At 38.9% G+C, this 17,369-nt stretch overlaps 1 protein-coding gene across 3 annotated transcripts; it reads left to right on the plus strand.

Annotated features, from left to right (window-relative positions):
- Positions 1-127: 127 nt before the first annotated feature.
- Positions 128-14,220, plus strand: tm7sf2 (transmembrane 7 superfamily member 2). 3 transcript variants are annotated; one of them, XM_035990998.1, is made up of 12 exons: positions 141-230; positions 569-623; positions 1,294-1,375; positions 2,840-3,036; positions 4,375-4,429; positions 5,519-5,713; positions 7,480-7,583; positions 10,168-10,287; positions 10,477-10,645; positions 10,739-10,819; positions 11,000-11,122; positions 13,229-14,220. In XM_035990998.1, the coding sequence occupies exons 3-12, from the start codon at positions 1,303-1,305 to the stop codon at positions 13,387-13,389; spliced, it is 1,278 nt and encodes a 425-aa protein (XP_035846891.1). In that variant the 5' UTR covers positions 141-230; positions 569-623; positions 1,294-1,302; the 3' UTR covers positions 13,390-14,220. The 3 variants fall into 3 exon arrangements, with proteins under 3 accessions (XP_031166619.1, XP_035846891.1, XP_031166620.1); XM_031310759.2 differs by lacking the exon at positions 569-623 and having other exon boundaries at positions 128-230; XM_031310760.2 differs by lacking the exons at positions 141-230; positions 569-623 and adding an exon at positions 329-349.
- Positions 14,221-17,369: the final 3,149 nt, after the last annotated feature.

Below are 17,369 nucleotides of genomic sequence, written 5' to 3' on the forward strand. Positions count from 1 at the left end.
GCCATTCCAATCCTCACTGTTGTATGCACTGTCGCCACCTTACGAGCTCATTTCATTGGCTAAGCCCTTTTCTCTCCACCCTCTTCTGATGACATTGGAGCGATCTGATTCGCTGAGAGACACTTTCGTCCTTTTCAACGGGTTTCAGGGGTGTTTCCATCTGCGACTGCTGGATGGATGCATATTAGAATATCATTACAGTCCCAGCTACACCTCCGTGCTTTACACCGGTAAGACACTGCATTTACTGTGTTATAAGAGAAACAGCCTGATGATCTTTACTTACGCGTTATTTTCTTTCTGCAAAGCCGTTGTTTCTCTCGCGCTCAGATCACTTTAGCATCGGCAGGTAATGGGACAGCAACTCAACGCCCTTTTGTCTCACGTTAGCTGCATGGGCACACCGGTACTAACCTGAACTTTGCCTCGGTGGTTATGACAGCAGTCGCAATAATATAGTAATAACATCTAATTTAAAGTAGGCTATGTTCCAGAATGGGAAAAACTGCTTAATTTGTGATCAACTGGATTTAGAATTCCCTTGAAGGCAGCAAGTGTCTGCTCAAAGGCGCCCTGTGTGAGAAGTCTGAGGGAATAATTGTGAAGATGTACTTAGACTTTTAGTAAGTAAAAGTACATAAACATACTACGCTAAAAGTTAAAGTTCTCTATTCAAAATTTCAAAGAAGTATGAGCAGCAATTGCAGCAAATGTAGCCTACTTAAAGTATCAAAAGTAAAAAAAAAAAAAACTGAAAGAGGCAGAATGGCCCCATAAGCTTGTATTTATTAATGCATTAAACGGTAGGCAGCATTTGGATGTAGCTAGCTACTTTGAATTATTTTATAACCTGTAACACTTTCTTGTTCGTACAGTTTTGTAACTAAATGTAAATCCCAGCATTGCTTTGCACTCCACACTGAGGAAGTCTAATTAGCCAGAGTGATTAAAACACCTGTGTGAATACGCATGGCCTTTAATCTGTAAAAATGCATCATATTATACTGTGTGCAGTTTATCATATGTTTTGTATGTTAAATCAAAGTCACTGGTAACTGTAGCTGTTAGATAAACGTACAAATACCTCCAGGTTGTACTTAAGTACAGAACTTGAGTAGATGTGCTCAGTTATTACAGCTATTATCAAGGATGTTTAGCTTATGGTACATATACAAGTTCACCATCATCAGAAGGCTCTGTTACTCATTTTACTAATTGCCATTACCATCTAATTACTATTTATTTGTTCCTCAAATGTCTTTGTCTTTTTGACTAAAATGTATATTTTCACAGGAGACCATAATGAAGCCAAACAGTCAAGTGCTCAAAAACAGATCCTCACATGACACCGAGAGGGAATTTGGAGGAACCCTGGGTGAGTCACAGCAGGCCAGACCGCCTTACCCAGGCGCCATCGTGATACAACCACCTATATTTTGTTTAAGATGTTTTTCCCTTTATATAACCATGAACTCCACACTGTATAGACATTTTGCTATTACATTTGTTGCAGCTAAGCAGGAAAAAATCAAAAACAAACATTTTCTTCATTCTGTTCATGCACTCTTGTCACTTGTTCACACTTATTCTGTTTGCAAATTGTGAATGCTGAATTACATTTTCATTACATAACCCTGTGCTGCTCACAGGTAAAAGCTGCTTTTCTGAAAAACAAACTTTTGTAGCCTACATCGAAGGTGAACCTCAGTTGACAGCCGGCATACAAAAGAACATTAATACTAATTTACTATTTGTGATATAGAGACACTGTCATGATATTTGTTGTTTCATAAAATCAAAAAACTGCTGCCACAATAGCAAGATGACAAAACTTGCTTCAGTAAAGATCTCTAAGATCAGAGCAAGAACTCCATCAACACAGGACTGTTCATTACAGCTCTAATTAAGAATCATTACAACCTCAGTTGACAAATCTCGTACTTGTATCATATATTATATATACCATATCATATATTATATCAATATGTATCACTGTGTGTGCGCGCGCGCTTCATCTCCTGCTGCATTCCTCCATTTGCGCATCACATCCAATTTGTCTTCCAGTGATTTTTGAAGTAAAATCCTGTTTTGACCATGGCAGTTGAGCTCTCTGCAGACTACAGATGTAGACAGAAGACAATACTGGGTGAACCGCATTTTTAGTTGCACCCACACTAGTCTATATCCTTGACGTAATGTTTATATTGTTATGTTATGTTATATCCTTCCGTTCCACTTCCCAGATTGCTCCGGTGCCGCAGGAAATTCTGCTGGTGCATGTATTTTCACTGATGTCCATTACCTTCTTTGTGTTGAAATTTTAAACTCCGGTGGATTTCTGAGGACTATGGTTAACTGCTCCTCAGATCTCTGCAGGGTAAATCCAGACAGCTAGCTAGACTATCTGTCAAATCTGAGTTTTTCTCGCTCAACTATTTTACAGCGGCTCCGTGCGGAGCTTACGATTGTGATTGGTGATTGGTTTAAAGAAATGCCAATAAACCAGAGCACGTTTTTCTCCCATCCCGGAATGCTGTGGGGGGTAGCCAGACCCTCCTCCGCTCCGCAGCATGTGGATGGTCTGGCAAAGCGAGACTACACCCACGCTGTCTAGCTAATCTAATTTTTTTTGCTACTACACAGTTTTTCAACGTGTTTAATTATTCACAGTTATCACACATTTGCTGTATAATCTAGTACATTAGATAATTTCACTGTACTCCATTATTAAGTTTTCCCTGTGATGCTGCTTGACTTTTTTGTATCTTCATTGCTTTTGACTACAGCTCTGTAATGTCAGCCAAGTCATCATCTCACTTTTATCTGTAATATCTCTCAGGTGCCTTATGCATACCCATCTTTCTTCCGCTGACGGTGCTGTTCCTGATCTGTGTGAGTCGGTCCCCTGAGGCCAGTGTGCTCCAGATTCCCCCTCCCCTCCCCTCTACTGAGCAGCTGTGGGACCCTCTGGCCCTCGTGCTTCTGCTGGGCTGGATCGCCCTGCATGCCCTCCTCTATGTGATGCCATTAGGAAAGGTATGACACGTTCATTTCAGCCTGGCACAAGGATAAACTTACATTAAAACCCGCTGTGGTGATGATGAACACCAATAAGATGCGTCTGAAAAAATGTTTTAGGGCATATGGTGACTTTGATTATACAACCAACCATAGAAGCACATTTTGTGTGTTAAAGTAACCCATGTGTAACCAATGATAAACATTGATTTATAAATGCATGGCGTATGGTTTGGTGATAACTAACGAACAATAAATGAATGATTCCAAGCAAATGAACAGTAAATTAATAGTCCGGCATACAACTCCCATGTAAAACAGCGAATTGTTGTTTTAACACTTAGGTTTTTGTACAGATTAACATGATAATTAGTGAGCTTGAGGGGCTTGTAGGTGGATTTTGTTACCTTTGAACAAAGCCAGGCTAGCTGTGTCCCATGTTTCAATTATTTATGCTAAACTAAGCTATCTGGCTGCTGGCTGGAGCTTCATATTTAAAAAATATGTGGGAGTGATATTGATCTTCATGACTCTGCAAGTAAGCAAATAAGCCTATTTCCCAAAATGTCGAACAATTCTTTTAAAGACACACTCATGTTTAGCTGTGGCATGCTAAAATGTGTTGTTACAGGAGTACAAGCTAAAAAAAGAGAACACGTGTCATAAAGTCAACAAACTTCTTAGCAATGTTAGTTAGACCACATGGATTTACATTTTTTAGGCTATACCAGACCAAGAGAGACTATAGCTGCAAAAATGACTTAAGCAAGGGTGCATCCAATTGTTAACACATTTACCTTTTCATGTAATTGAGGGATATGTTATTTCTTCTCCTTCGTCTTTACACATGATAAGAGTTTTTTTATGTAACGCTTACAAGTGGGAGACAATTGATGATGATGATTATGATGATGCATATGATTTATTTAGCGCTTTTTTAAACACTCAAAGACACTTTGCAAAGTTTTTAAAAGGAAATACACATACTAGGAAAATTCACACACTAAAATACACACATTAATTGATAATGTTATTTGTTATTTTGCATATATTTACCACAACCATGATATATACTGATATGGGAAAATATTCTTACTAAGGTGGTAACCTAACCTACCTACCTAACCTTAGCATGACAGTATATTATATGCATTATATAACTATATGTACATGAATTGAACAATTTTGATTAGTTGACTTTCGACCCAAATATGCACTGCTAACAGAGTTATAAGATAAGACTTTGTTGATCCCCATAGGGAAACATTTTATATGCTTTGACTGAGCTTATGTTAGTCTGTTGTTACAGAATGTATTTCATGTGTTCAGATTCAAAATGAGTGTATTTACCTGCAGGTGTCTGAAGGATTAGTGCTGAGGGATGGAACACGTCTCAAGTATCCTATAAATGGTATTTATATTACTGATCATTAAAAACATGAGAGTTGCAACACATATGTTTTGTTTTTATGATTATTTATTTATTGAGGATTTAATATGCATATATTAAAGTGCTCATATTATGCTTTTTGGCTTTTTCCCTTTATTGTGTTATATATCTTTTTTGTGCATGTTATAGGTTTACAAAGTGAAAAAGCCCAAAGTCCACCCCAAAGGGACTTACCATCTCCAACAGAAAACACTGTTCACAAACTGCTCCAAACAGCTCTATTGTAGTCCAGCCTTTACTTCTGTGACGAACGTCACTTTGTAACACACGTTATAATGCTGGCCTAGCTGCTAGCATGGCACGCCCTCATACTCTGCAACTGACTAGCTAGCAGCACTTACTGCGCATGTGCGACTCCAAACAAAGATGGAACAGAAGTGAGATGCCTCACTCTGTAGCTAAAACAGAGAGCTCAACACACAGGGTGAAAAGAGGAGCTGCAGCAATGTGCAGTACAACAAATATATGGTGTTTATTGAAAATTAACCCACATAAACCTATGCTGGTACAACCTCTAAATACAATTAGGAACCTGAAAATGAGCATAATATGATCACTTTAAAGGCTCAGTTTTAATCTCTTAGTCATATTTTAAGTGTGATTTTCTTCAATGTTGTTGACCACGACTAGCTTTGTTTGTACTTTGAGTAATGGAGGATAATTGTGCTCCATAACATTAATGTCTAAATACTGTAGTACTATAAAGTGACAGTATGACAGCTGTAATATTTCAAAGTTATGCTAAAGTTCTATACAAGTTTTGAGTGCAAATGCTTTTTCCCCATCTGTAATGCTTCCCTGCAGTGAAATACACCTGCTGTGACATTTATTTTAAGAAGGGAAAAAAAAGTCATGTTTCTTTATGTATCTTTTGGTTTAACCTCCACACTTTCTGACTGATCTGACCTTCAGCTAAAGTTTACTTAATTTACCCAATCTGAAGTTCCATCTCTTCCAACTTTTACCTTTTTTTAATACCAGCCTGTGTCCGTCTGCTTGTCTCTTTCCCTGGAGCAACAACATTAAGCTTTGTTTGTTTCTCTCCCTCAGGTTTTCACAGCCTGTGCATCAGCGGTGTGTTGCTGATGTTGTTACTGGGGCTCGGGGCTCCTCTGGGGTGTCTGTTTGAGCTGCTGGTGCCTCTGGCAGTGTGTGCAATAGCCGTGTCCTTCCTGTTCTCCGTCTACCTTTACATCCGCTCCTTTTGGGTTCCTTCTCATGCTCTCGCTTTGGGGGGCAACACAGGTGAGATTCATCATCACGTTCAAAATACTATTTTAAAACAGTAACTGGTGAAGTACTGTGCATTTGTAGGCAGCTTTTATTGTTTGGTGGAGGGGTTTTAGTATTCCTGTGGGTAATTATCTAACAGCCAAGCTCTTCAGGAGCCTGCAGGCATCAAGTGAACACTCTTTCGAGTAAGCTGACCCTGCTACACTGGCTACGCTATGTGCTCAGCTGCATCTGCAGGCAGACACCTGAGAGCATCCAGTATTGCGGTTCAGCTTCTGCTCGTCAGTGGTTACGTTGATCCCAGTTTGAGAAAAGACAAAAGGATCAAGGCTACAACATGTTGTCTCCAGTGCCATGCTATAAAGTCAAACGTCTTGGGGATTCAGTTAACATAAAATTAATGTAGTTAACATGTAAAATAGGCACACGCATGTATGATTAACATAGTTTCGCATTTCCAGGCCTTCCTCCACAGCATCGCGGAGGAGGGTCTGGCCAGTCCACACAGCATTCTGGGATAGGAGAAAAACGTGCTCTGGTTTGTTGGCATTTCTTTAAACTAATCACAAATCGTCTTGGGCGGCGCTAAGCGCAGGACGCAATAACGGTGCCTCTGCAAAATAGCCTCGGGAAGGAAATTGTTTTAGTGGAACATGTATGTTCAAAGGTTGTTTTAGTCATGCAACAGAAAACTCAGATTGGACAGATAGTCTAGCTAGCTGTCTGGATTTACCCTGCAGAGATCTGAGGAGCAGTTAAATCCACCCGAGTTTAGAATGTCAACACAAAGAAAGCGGAAGGTTAGGGACATCTGGCCAAAAATGTGGGCATCCGGCAGCTTCCGATGGCACCGAACTATCCTGTAAATGAAACATCGTCAGTATAGGCTAGATTTACACAGAATGTAGGTTACAAAAAGCAACAACAAAAATTTAAGCCAGTGGCTAAAGAGATGGATGGAAAACTAGATGCAATGTATCTCTTTTAGCCATGCTAGCTGCAAAAACTCCTGCAAAACTAACAACATTCTCAACTGCCTCAGCTGTACTCAGTTAGTGCCAATTAGCCAAATTAAATGTACTAAACTACCGGTGGTGAACATGGTAAACATATCTGCAAAAAATAAACATGTTAGTATTGTCATTGTGACCACGTTAACATGCTGGTGTTAGCATTTAGCTCAAAGCCCCACTGTGCCTAAGTGCAGCCTCACAGAGCTGCTAGCATGGCTGTGTAGACTGTTCTTTTTTCGTGTTTGTCAAATAAAACAAAATAGAAACACGGTAGCTTCAGTTGACCTGAAGCTCTCAGTCCACCATTACTGTTCCTCTGTCTACGTGTACAGTATCTATAAGCAGCCCAAAGCGAACAAAAGCAACATATTCATGCTTCTATTCTGGGTGTTAAAAGGCATTCAGAAAATTTTAGAAAATTGCTGACATAACTGAAAGAAAGCCGAGACAATTCATGTCAATTCATGTTGGTGCTTACAGCTGTGCTTTTCCTACTGTGATATATCAAAATGTCTGCTGTGAAAAATGCACATCAAAATGACAGTGGATTCATCAATTTAGTAGTCCTAAAAAGCTTTTGACTGCAAACAGGTTTCAGCTAATTGCTAATTAATTGACTGCTAATAGATTATTGAAAAGGTTGCTGATGAAGTCAATAATGACAGACTTAGATAACCTGTATATACTGTACCTGCAGACACTGAAAGGACACTTTTTGTAATAATGTGGATTATTTGAATGCATTCATCCCTCTGTCCTGTCTAGGAAATCCCCTGTATGACTTCTTCATCGGTCGGGAGCTAAACCCCCGGATTGGAAAGTTTGATCTTAAATATTTCTGTGAGCTCAGACCGGGTCTGATTGGCTGGGTGAGTTAATCTGCAGGAGTAAACAATCAATTCAGTTTCAAAACTACCCATTTTTAAAACTTCTACCTCCAGACATTGATTAAAATGTCTGTTACATTTCTGTTCTGTTATATATACATATATACTGTATTTTGTGGTAAAATAATTGGGAAACTGCCTCTGACCAAGTGCAGAGCTGTTTTATAGTAAATTTTGCTTCATAGAATCTTACTCCAACTTACATTTTACTTTGAGGACATGTATTGAGCCCTAGCTGTCATTTTGTCATACTTAGAGTTTGTAGTAATGCAGTTAAACAATATAATATAATTTAATTTAAAGGAAAAGTTGTGACATGTGGAGCGTACTGCTTAAAACAAAATACATCTGTGCTCTTTCACTTTATTTATAAGTCTGAATAATTTAAAGTGCTCTTATTATGCTCATTTTCAGGTTCATAATTATATTTAGAGGTTATATCAGACTGGTTTAGATGGTTTAATTTTGAAAAAACACCATATTTTTGTTGTACTGCACATTGCTGCAGCTCCTCTTTTCACCCTGTGTGTTGAGCTCTCTGTTTTAGCTACAGAGTGAGGCATCACACTTCTGTTCCATCTTTGTTGGGAGTCGCACATGCGCAGTAGCTAGGTAAGGACTACTAGCCAGTCAGAAGCAGAGTATGAGGGCATGCCATGCTAGCAGCTAAGCGAGCATTATAACGTGTGTTACAAAGTAATGCACGTTCATCACAGAAGTAAAGGCTGGACTACAATAGAGCTGTTTGGAGCAGTTTGTGAACAGTGTTTTCTGTTGGAGATGGTATGTCCCTTTGGGGTGGACTTTGGGATTTTTCACTTTGTAAACCTATAACGTGCACAAAAAAGATATATAACACAATAAAGGAAAGGGAAAAAGCATAATATGAGCACTTTAAGATGCACCCACTTAATATTATTTAACACTGATGGTGATCTCTGTTAGAGAGCCCCAAAAGACCAACAGATGGCGATGTTGCTCTCCCCTGATCTTCCATAACCATTTGCTGTTTGAGAGTTTGACTCATTCAGAATCAGAAACCTTTTCTCCCTGATGACCTGACACAGTGAGATATTTGATGGTCATCTGTGTCTGAGTCATCAGACCAAATGAGACAACATATAGAAATTCCAGTGAGATTTTTAAATAAGCTTCCACAAAATTACAACAAGGTTCTCTTTGTTTTCACCAGTCAAAAAAACAACATAGAGACGATAGTAGAGACAGGCGAGTCATACTGGAAATGTCGATATAATGAATGCCTTATTTACATTTTTTTCTCTGTACCTACAGTATAAACAGTAAAATCTTTGCACATCTCAATGTTCAAAAGCCAGGTGCGTAGGAGAGGACAGAAACAGCTCCCACCGACTGGCTACAGACAGTGTGTGGGAGATTAATGCTTCCTGTTGAATGTTTAAACTATGTACTTTTAACATCTTGCAATTGCTGATAATGACATTTAAAGGGCTCAGTCTCCTTAATACTTAAATGTTTATTTGGATATACATAAAGTTCATAGTCTTTAGGACCCCAGTTAAGGTTCCATTCCTCTTTATAAATAGAGTATTACATGTTAAGTCTCCCCACATTTAGATTTCAGTCCCTCCAGAAAAACGCGATTATGCGATCACATAATTCAATGCATAATCAGCCAAAGTCCGCTTATTTATGCGGGGGCCGCATTTTTTCAAATACTCTGCACTTTCGCTGCATAAATTGCCGATTTCCGGGCAAAATATGCGGTGCTTGCATGATTTCACAATCCCCGCATTTTCGTGCAAAAAAGTCACATATATCTTAGCAGAAAGTTGAAAAATGTTGCGTTTACTTCACACAAGAGCAGCCCTGTTGCCATGGGAACGTTATGAAGTGACGTAATTACGCGACCTGAACATCATCGAAAAGCTGCAAACCCCGCGATAAAGCCATGATGAAACCGCAGTTTTTGCAAGTTCCTGCAATTTCATCGGATAAAATTGCATAAATATCCCGCATATTCCATCGCATTTTTTAAGAAAACGTGCCACATAATCAAGGATTTTTGCCCGCAACAATCACAAAAAAACTCAGCATTTTTCTGGAAGGACTGAGATTTGTTATCTAGGCATGTGTGATACTGTATTAGACCCCCTTCAGTAGCACGGATGGAAAGATTAGTCATTACATTCTTCATACAGTATGGTGGTCAAAAGCTCATAGAGAGAACAACTTGTCAAAGCTATCCATGACATGTAGTGAGTTGAGTAGTGACTCCATCATATTGCATCATAAAATATAGACAATTTATGGTAGAGCTGTTTTATTGGATTGCATTAGATTATATACTGTAGATGTACCTAACACTGATTGTTTTTTGTCTGTGGAATGTATGCAAGCACTGTGGTTTTGTCCGCGGTGGTTTCCGTTTCTGTGAAAGTCTCATTGATTATTGGGTGTTTGAGTTCACCTGACAGTGACTTTTTGTAGTTCTGATCCAATTAATCACATACAGAATTCGTCAGCCAATACTTGGGAGCAGCAGGTGAAAAATGTCGCCTAACTTAGTGATGTTTTTTTTCTTCAGGTGGTCATAAACCTTGGCATGCTGATGAAGGAGGTGGAGCTTCGAGGTTCCCCCTCGCTCGCCATGATGCTGGTCAACAGTTTCCAGCTGCTGTATGTGGCAGATGCTCTGTGGAATGAGGTGAGGGCTCAACAGAGTCAGAGATAAAGAGTATGCTAAGGACTGTAGAGCCTAATGTCATACATCATAATTTAGTCCTGCAAACATTTAAAAAGTGGCACACTAAGAGACTACTTAGAGAGATCTTTGTAAATATTATTATTTTATTTTTTTCCCCACTTAATCACATGCACTGTTGTGTTATAACAGGAGGCTGTCCTGACAACCATGGACATTGTGCATGATGGTTTTGGCTTCATGCTGGTCTTTGGGGACCTGGCCTGGGTTCCCTTCACATACGGCCTGCAGGCTGCCTTCTTGGTTGTGCACCCACAGGCCCTAAGTTCACTCGGAGCAGCAACTATAATAGCACTGAATGGTAATCATGTGCAAGGTCTTGTTCCTCAGGCTGTAATATGTTGTGTGTCATGGTTAAAGATGGCGATGTTAACATTTTTCTCTTTGCCATCAGGTATCGGATATTATGTTTTCAGAAAATCCAACTCACAGAAGAACCAGTTCAGAAGAGACCCTACACACCCAAGTGTTGCAAGTCAGTCATTTTTAGTGTGTGTTCTCTTAATCCATACAAATACTCTAACTTCTCTTTGACATCTTATATCTAATTATGTATCTCAACTCCTGCTGTATATATCACAATGACGTGGGGGTTGATCTCTGAAGTGGCTTGCACTTTCTGCACTCAGAAATATCTATGTTTATTCCCTTGCAGGACTAGAGACCATCGCCACAGCAACAGGGAAACGGCTGCTTGTGTCTGGCTGGTGGGGTCTCGTTCGTCATCCCAATTACTTAGGTGACCTCCTCATGGCCCTGGCGTGGTCCCTGCCGTGTGGTAAGACAGCTTAAAAGCCTCTGCAAGGCTTGTTTCGCATACAGGCCACACTGATGTAACACAATCACTTTGAGTGAGAGTCTTTGTTAGAACATGTGGATGAACTCATAGACAAGAGTGTCCGGCGGAGCGTTTAATTGTATCCAGCCATATTCATCATTAGAAACAAAAAAAGATGTGTTGGTGTTTTTAATGACATGATCTAAAACACATGAAAACACAATTTAAAAAAAGTGTAGCTCTGTGTGGATCCTACTGTCACAACTCTGCATCTGTACAGTGGGTTGACAAAATAACAGAAACAACTTAGAATACAATCCAGTAGCCCTGCAGTAAAGCTAGGTGAAGCTGAAAACTTTTTTGCTGAGACTGTCAGATGTGTTGATTCATCTAAATGATCATTTTAAAGGCTTTACATTAAGTACATATTCAGTGATTTCGTCTTTTTGTCAATTTCTTTACTAATACAACTTTCCCAATAAACATTGTTAGGGCTGAATGCCTTTAGTAATCAATACTTTTGCTGATACATTGCCTACTTAAACTTTGTGTACAAATTCCTGTTATATTAAACAAAAGGGCTCAAGTTCTCAAATGATACATGTTGTGCAGCTTATCAAAAACATTTGATTTAAACCTTCAATAATTGATTTTATAAGCCACTTGGGGGCAGCAGAAATTGAAGATCATAACGATCTGTAGGTTCGTCCCTTCCATATACAATATTGATTTTTACAGCTCCTTAAATCAGGAACTGCGTGACCAAAATAAGGCAAACAAAATTACAAATCTAACTAGGCATTGTATGCTTACTTTCAGTAACTGACAGTTTCTGATTCTCGGTGCTATCTAGGCATTCCGGTAGCTACAAAAAGTATTGTATTATCTTCCTGTACTTATTAGATAGCTATACAGTGTTTGCCACTGATGCGGAAGCCATAAAGGCTGCAACAATATGTTCTCTTTGTTCCTCTGTCAGCTGCCTTATGTTCCCTTTAGAAACTCTCTTCCTAAAATGGTGGCTGTTAGACACATTCTGCTCATTGGTATTCAAACTTTATGTAACTCAGTTGTGTAGCTGCCTTAGTACTGTGAGATGTACTGTAATTTCTGCCTTAATTGCTGCTGCAAAAGTCACAAATTGTTAAATTATGCACTTAAAACAAAGAAATCACGACAACACATTCCAGACTGTCAAAGAGGAACAGTGGTCACATTCAGACCCCGACTGAAAGACTAAAAGATATTTTCTGAAAAGCACTCCAAAGCGCACACTCAAAAAATTACCATTAAGGCGGATCAACACTTGGAACGTTATAAGCATAATCAAAGTGGTATTCACTTCAGGGTTCTTGTAAAGTACAGATTTAAAAGGAAAAATTTACAGCTATTTGCAGAGGAGGATGAACACTTGATTACAGCTTGTTTGATGTCATTCACATCATGAACAATGATATCAATAGTAAAAGAAGGTGTCTGTTTTTCTCTGCTTTGATGATCATAATAATAATAATAATAATAATAATAATTTATTTGATATAGCACCTTTTACAGACAGTCACAAAGTGCTTCACACAATAAACATTTCTTAAAATACAGTAAGATCTAAAAGCGAGTTGAAACAAGTGTGTCTTCAGCTGCTTTCTAAAAGCGTCAACCGAGACTGCAGAATGTAAGTTAATAGGAAGGACGTTCCACAGAGTCGGAGCTACCACTTCAAAGGAACGGTCACCTTTAGTTTTCAAACGAGTGCGTGGGACCACCAGTACTCCCTGGTTAGAAGACCTGAGTGACCTGTTAGTAGTGTACGGATGGAGCAGGTCAGAGATAGAAACAGGTGCCCGACCATGCAATGCTTTATATGTAAGAACAAGAACTTTAAATTGGATCCTGAACTTGATCGGAAGCCAATGTAACAAGGATAAAACAGGAGTGATGTGCGACATCCTGCTGGACCTGGTCATCAGCCTTGCAGCGGAGTGCTGGACCAGTTGTAGACGGTCCTGGGACAACTGGCTGAGACAGCATAAATATGTTACAGTTTTCTTTGATACAATGTTGTGTTTCCTCCTGCTTACAATCAATGTATGCTTGTCTTTTCTTTAGGATTCTCACATATTCTGCCTTACTTCTATGTCATATATTTCACCATCTTGCTGATTCACCGAGAGGCCCGTGACGAGAGACAGTGTAGGGCCAAATACGGACTGGCGTGGGACACCTACTGTCGCCGTGTCCCCTACAGGATCTTCCCTTATATCTACTGAACAGGAAAGCAGATGGTTGGATGGGACCTAAACTGTCTCACAATATCCTTATGACTCTTCAAGTCCAAACTTGGCAATAACTTGAAAAGAAATCCATTTTCAGTTAAACAGACCACAAATAATATCCGGTGCTGTTACTGGGAATCTACTGGGAGCTCCCAATTGTAATCAGCCTTGATTCGTCAGGTTGCAGTTCACTTACAAAATGGTGTATAATGGATCAATATTTCTAATTCATTTGAATTTTGACTTTGAAACCTCACAGGAGTCTAATATAGGTACACTCAGTCTTCAGACACGTGTCTCTAGTTCAGCTAAAAACATTCCATCATAAAAGGCTAAAACTGTAGTACGTCTGAAAACAGTCTTGGCCTTGTGATTCTTTATCTCATAAAAATGAGAATGAGTATTTTTATCATGCTTGTATTTTTACAATGTCTGCTTTTTTAAGTGTGTGTATCTGTGAAATACATTTAAAATAAACAAAACATAAAAAATAGACAGACAGTGAATCTCACAATGATATTGTGTTGATATGGGGGAGCTCAAATGTTTGTATGAAAATTTAAATCTGTGCCTTTTTAAGCCTGTGAAGATGGCAGCTAATAGATGTGTCAGTTTTAATAACCTTTTCCAACTTGTTATCATCGTCCTGTTAAAATGGATTCTCTTTCCAGCTTGCAGGCCTCAATAGCACAAGTTCTCTGAGTCTCTGGGCTGTTCTCTCATGGCTTCAGCTTGAATACGCTCTCTTTCAAATTACTTTGTAGGGACAAAAAGTACATGGGCTGCATTGGTACAAGTAAATGTCAGTCTGACTCAAGGGCTCCTGAAAAATAGCCACAATCATAATTCAAGCATTGCTCTTTCTTGAAGCGTTGAATCAGAGCATGTTGATTCACTGTGGCAGGTGGTCGTATTGTTAACGGACTGGTGCATCACCTTGAAGAAAGTTTTTTTGAATGGGTGCTTACTAAGTAGTACATCTTCCATGATAATCTGTTATTATGGCCATGCAACTTGGTTCACGTGGCATTATAAATGGAGTTTGCCTGTTTATTGCCCTTTTTAAACATATTTAGCCCTCTATTCTATTAACAGGCAATGACAAAAACAACTAAATTTCCAATCATAAATCATTTTGCATTTACATTGCAAATACCACTTATCTCACATTGCAGTGAGGTGTGCACAGACAGAGCTCTTATTTTCCCCTGATTCTGGTCATTTTATTGCTCTTGTACCATTTTATGATTGTATTAAGAAAATTGTTATTCTCATATGAGATTATTTGAATGTTAAATTAGTTCAAACTAAAGTTTTATACTAAACTGAACTTTATTCTATATTTTATATATATACAGTCATGTGAACAAATTAGGACACCCATGCAAAAGATGACTAAAAAGAGGAATAAAAAAATCATCTTTTGGAAATTGATCTTAATGCCTTAAAGTGCCCATATTATGAAAAAAACACGTTTTCTGGGATTTGGGGTGTTAAGTTGTGTCTCTGGTGCTTCCACACACATACAAACTTTGAAAAAAATCCACCCATGCTGTTTAGAGTGAGATACAGTTTCTGAATGTGTCCTGCCTTCAGTCTCTGGGTGAGCTGTTCAAAATCGACACGGCTTGTGACGTCACAAGCCGAAACAGCAGGCTAACCGCAACATTAGCTCGTAGCGTTAGAATGCTAACGCTAATGCTAGCATGCTACCTCGTTCTCAATAGCAAAGCACTGCTACAACACACACAAGTTCACCATAATCTACAAAAGAACTACTTACATGTGTGCCCTCATTTAGAAGTCTCCCAGCTAATCCTGCCTTGTAACTGACTGAAGTTGTAGAAACAGCCTTTCTTTTACTGTCTATGGAGCTAGCTAGCTGACATGATCTACATCTGAGCTACTGGGCATGTGCAAGTGCAATCAAAGATAGTACAGAAGAAGAAGAAAAGAGATCTCACTCTGTAGCTAAAACAGAGACCAGCTGAAAAGAGGATCTGCAGCAGTGAGAGAGAGCGGTGCAGTACAACAAAAATATGTTTTCTGAAAATTAAACCATGTAAACCTATTCTGGTACGACCTTAAAATACAATTATGAACCTGAAAATGAGCATAATATGGCTGCTTTAATTAAAAAAATGAGGAAAATCCAACCTTTAAGGACACCAATTTTCTTTGTGAATGAATAATGTACTTTCAATCGTACATAAATAAATGTTTTTCCTTAAAATACAGGGGGCATAAGTCAGTACACCCCTATGTTAAATTCCCATAGAGGCAGGCTGATTTTTATTTTTAAAGGCCAGTTATTTCATGGATCCAGAATACTATGCATCCTGATAAAGTTCCCTTGGCCTTTGGAATTAAAATGGCCCCACATCATCACATACCCTTCACCATACCTAGAGATTGGCATGGGGTACTTTCCATAAAATCATCTCTCAATGCAAATCAAACCAGCTACTAGGCTAACTGACATAAAACCATGCCAATCTCCAGGTATGGTGAAGGGTATGTGATGATGTGGGGCTATTTTAATTCCAAAGGCAAAGGGAACTTTATCAGGATGCATAGTATCCTGGATCCATGAAATAACTGGCCAATCAAAATAAAAACCTGCATGCCTCTATGGGAATTTAACATAGGGGTGTACTTACTTATGCCCCCTGTATTTTAAGAAAGAACATTTATTTATTTACGATACATTATTCATTCACAAAGAAAATTGGTGACCTTAAAGGTTGGATTTTTCCTCATTTTTTTAATTAAGGCATTAAGATCAATTTCCTAAAGATGATTTTTTTTATTCCTCTTTTTAGTCAACTTTAGCATGGGTTTCCTAATTTGTTCACATGACTGTATATACTGTATGTGGTACCTGACAATGTAATCAAATACATTTAATTTAAATCTTAAGTGCATAACTTTTTGATATTAATGAATGTCTGTTACATTCATGCCATTGCCAAATGAGTTGCTACAAAGCTAATTAAGACTATCAGCTCCACACAACTCTCTCTGGATTTCTCAGTATGACTATGTTCAGAAGATTGTGGTGTCCAGTAACTTTCCCGTGCCGAAACTCAAGTGAAGATAATTACCTCTTCTGAAGAGTCCAGCATGTTTCACATCTGTTACAGAGTTAAAATAAATAAATAAAATAAAATAAAAAACTGGTCGTCTACGGCCGAAGGAGAGCAGAGGTCCTGACGCTGGCTGAGTGTAGGGTGTGGGGGGTGCAGTCGCACCTGGTCCAGGGCTAGTCATTTGTGAACAGTACAACAATGTTTTATTATAAATAATTACGTTTTAATGGGTTAAGGTTAGCATTATTGTGCATCGGCATAGGTAAAAAAGAGGAAAAGAAAAATAAGGTTGTATCTACCTTAAAGGTGCTGTACTCAAAGTGGGATTGTCTCCACGCGGCTCTCAAAGAGTGTTCCGCAATACGTGAAATACCTACGTTTTTACTTGCTAACATGCACACGCTGCCAGACCGGTTATTAAAACAAAGAACAGAGAAACTTGGATTACAACACACACAGAGTTTGACCTTATTTGCCAGTTTAACACACCACCGGGCCAGCACGCTAAGGGTCCCAAATCAAACACACCCAGCAGGTGTGTGCTGCACACTAAGGAACTTTTACCCTCAGTGAGGTGATGAGGCTTTTCTGTTTGTGACTGTTAATCTCTGTCCCAGTTGTGTTGAAGAGTCTCTTTCAGCTCAAAGTACTTGAGCTCAGTGTGACAGAGAGACTGAGTGGAGAAGTTTTTTACTTGCTGTTGCACAAAGTTATAAAGATCTTTCAAGTGTTGCGATCAATATTACAGTAGTCTGTCATTAGGGGTAAAATTAGACACTGGCATGATCATTACCAAGAGCAAGAGGAGAAATAAAAGCCTCAGGGCCTCATTCATTAAAAAAAGTATACTGGGATTTGATCTTAAAGTTAAATCTTAAAATTAGT

This window comes from Sander lucioperca, chromosome 13, assembly GCF_008315115.2.
Source record: "Sander lucioperca isolate FBNREF2018 chromosome 13, SLUC_FBN_1.2, whole genome shotgun sequence".
Classification (NCBI taxonomy): domain Eukaryota; kingdom Metazoa; phylum Chordata; class Actinopteri; order Perciformes; family Percidae; genus Sander; species Sander lucioperca.

Bases quoted from the DNA above. Each gene is read 5' to 3' on its own strand.
- tm7sf2 (XM_031310759.2), top strand. From the start codon at position 1,303: ATGAAGCCAAACAGTCAAGTGCTCAAAAACAGATCCTCACATGACACC. The intron at 3,037-4,374 runs GTATGACACGTT...ATTTACCTGCAG, and splicing joins ATGTGATGCCATTAGGAAAG to GTGTCTGAAGGATTAGTGCT. The intron at 5,714-7,479 runs GTGAGATTCATC...TGTCCTGTCTAG, and splicing joins CGCTTTGGGGGGCAACACAG to GAAATCCCCTGTATGACTTC.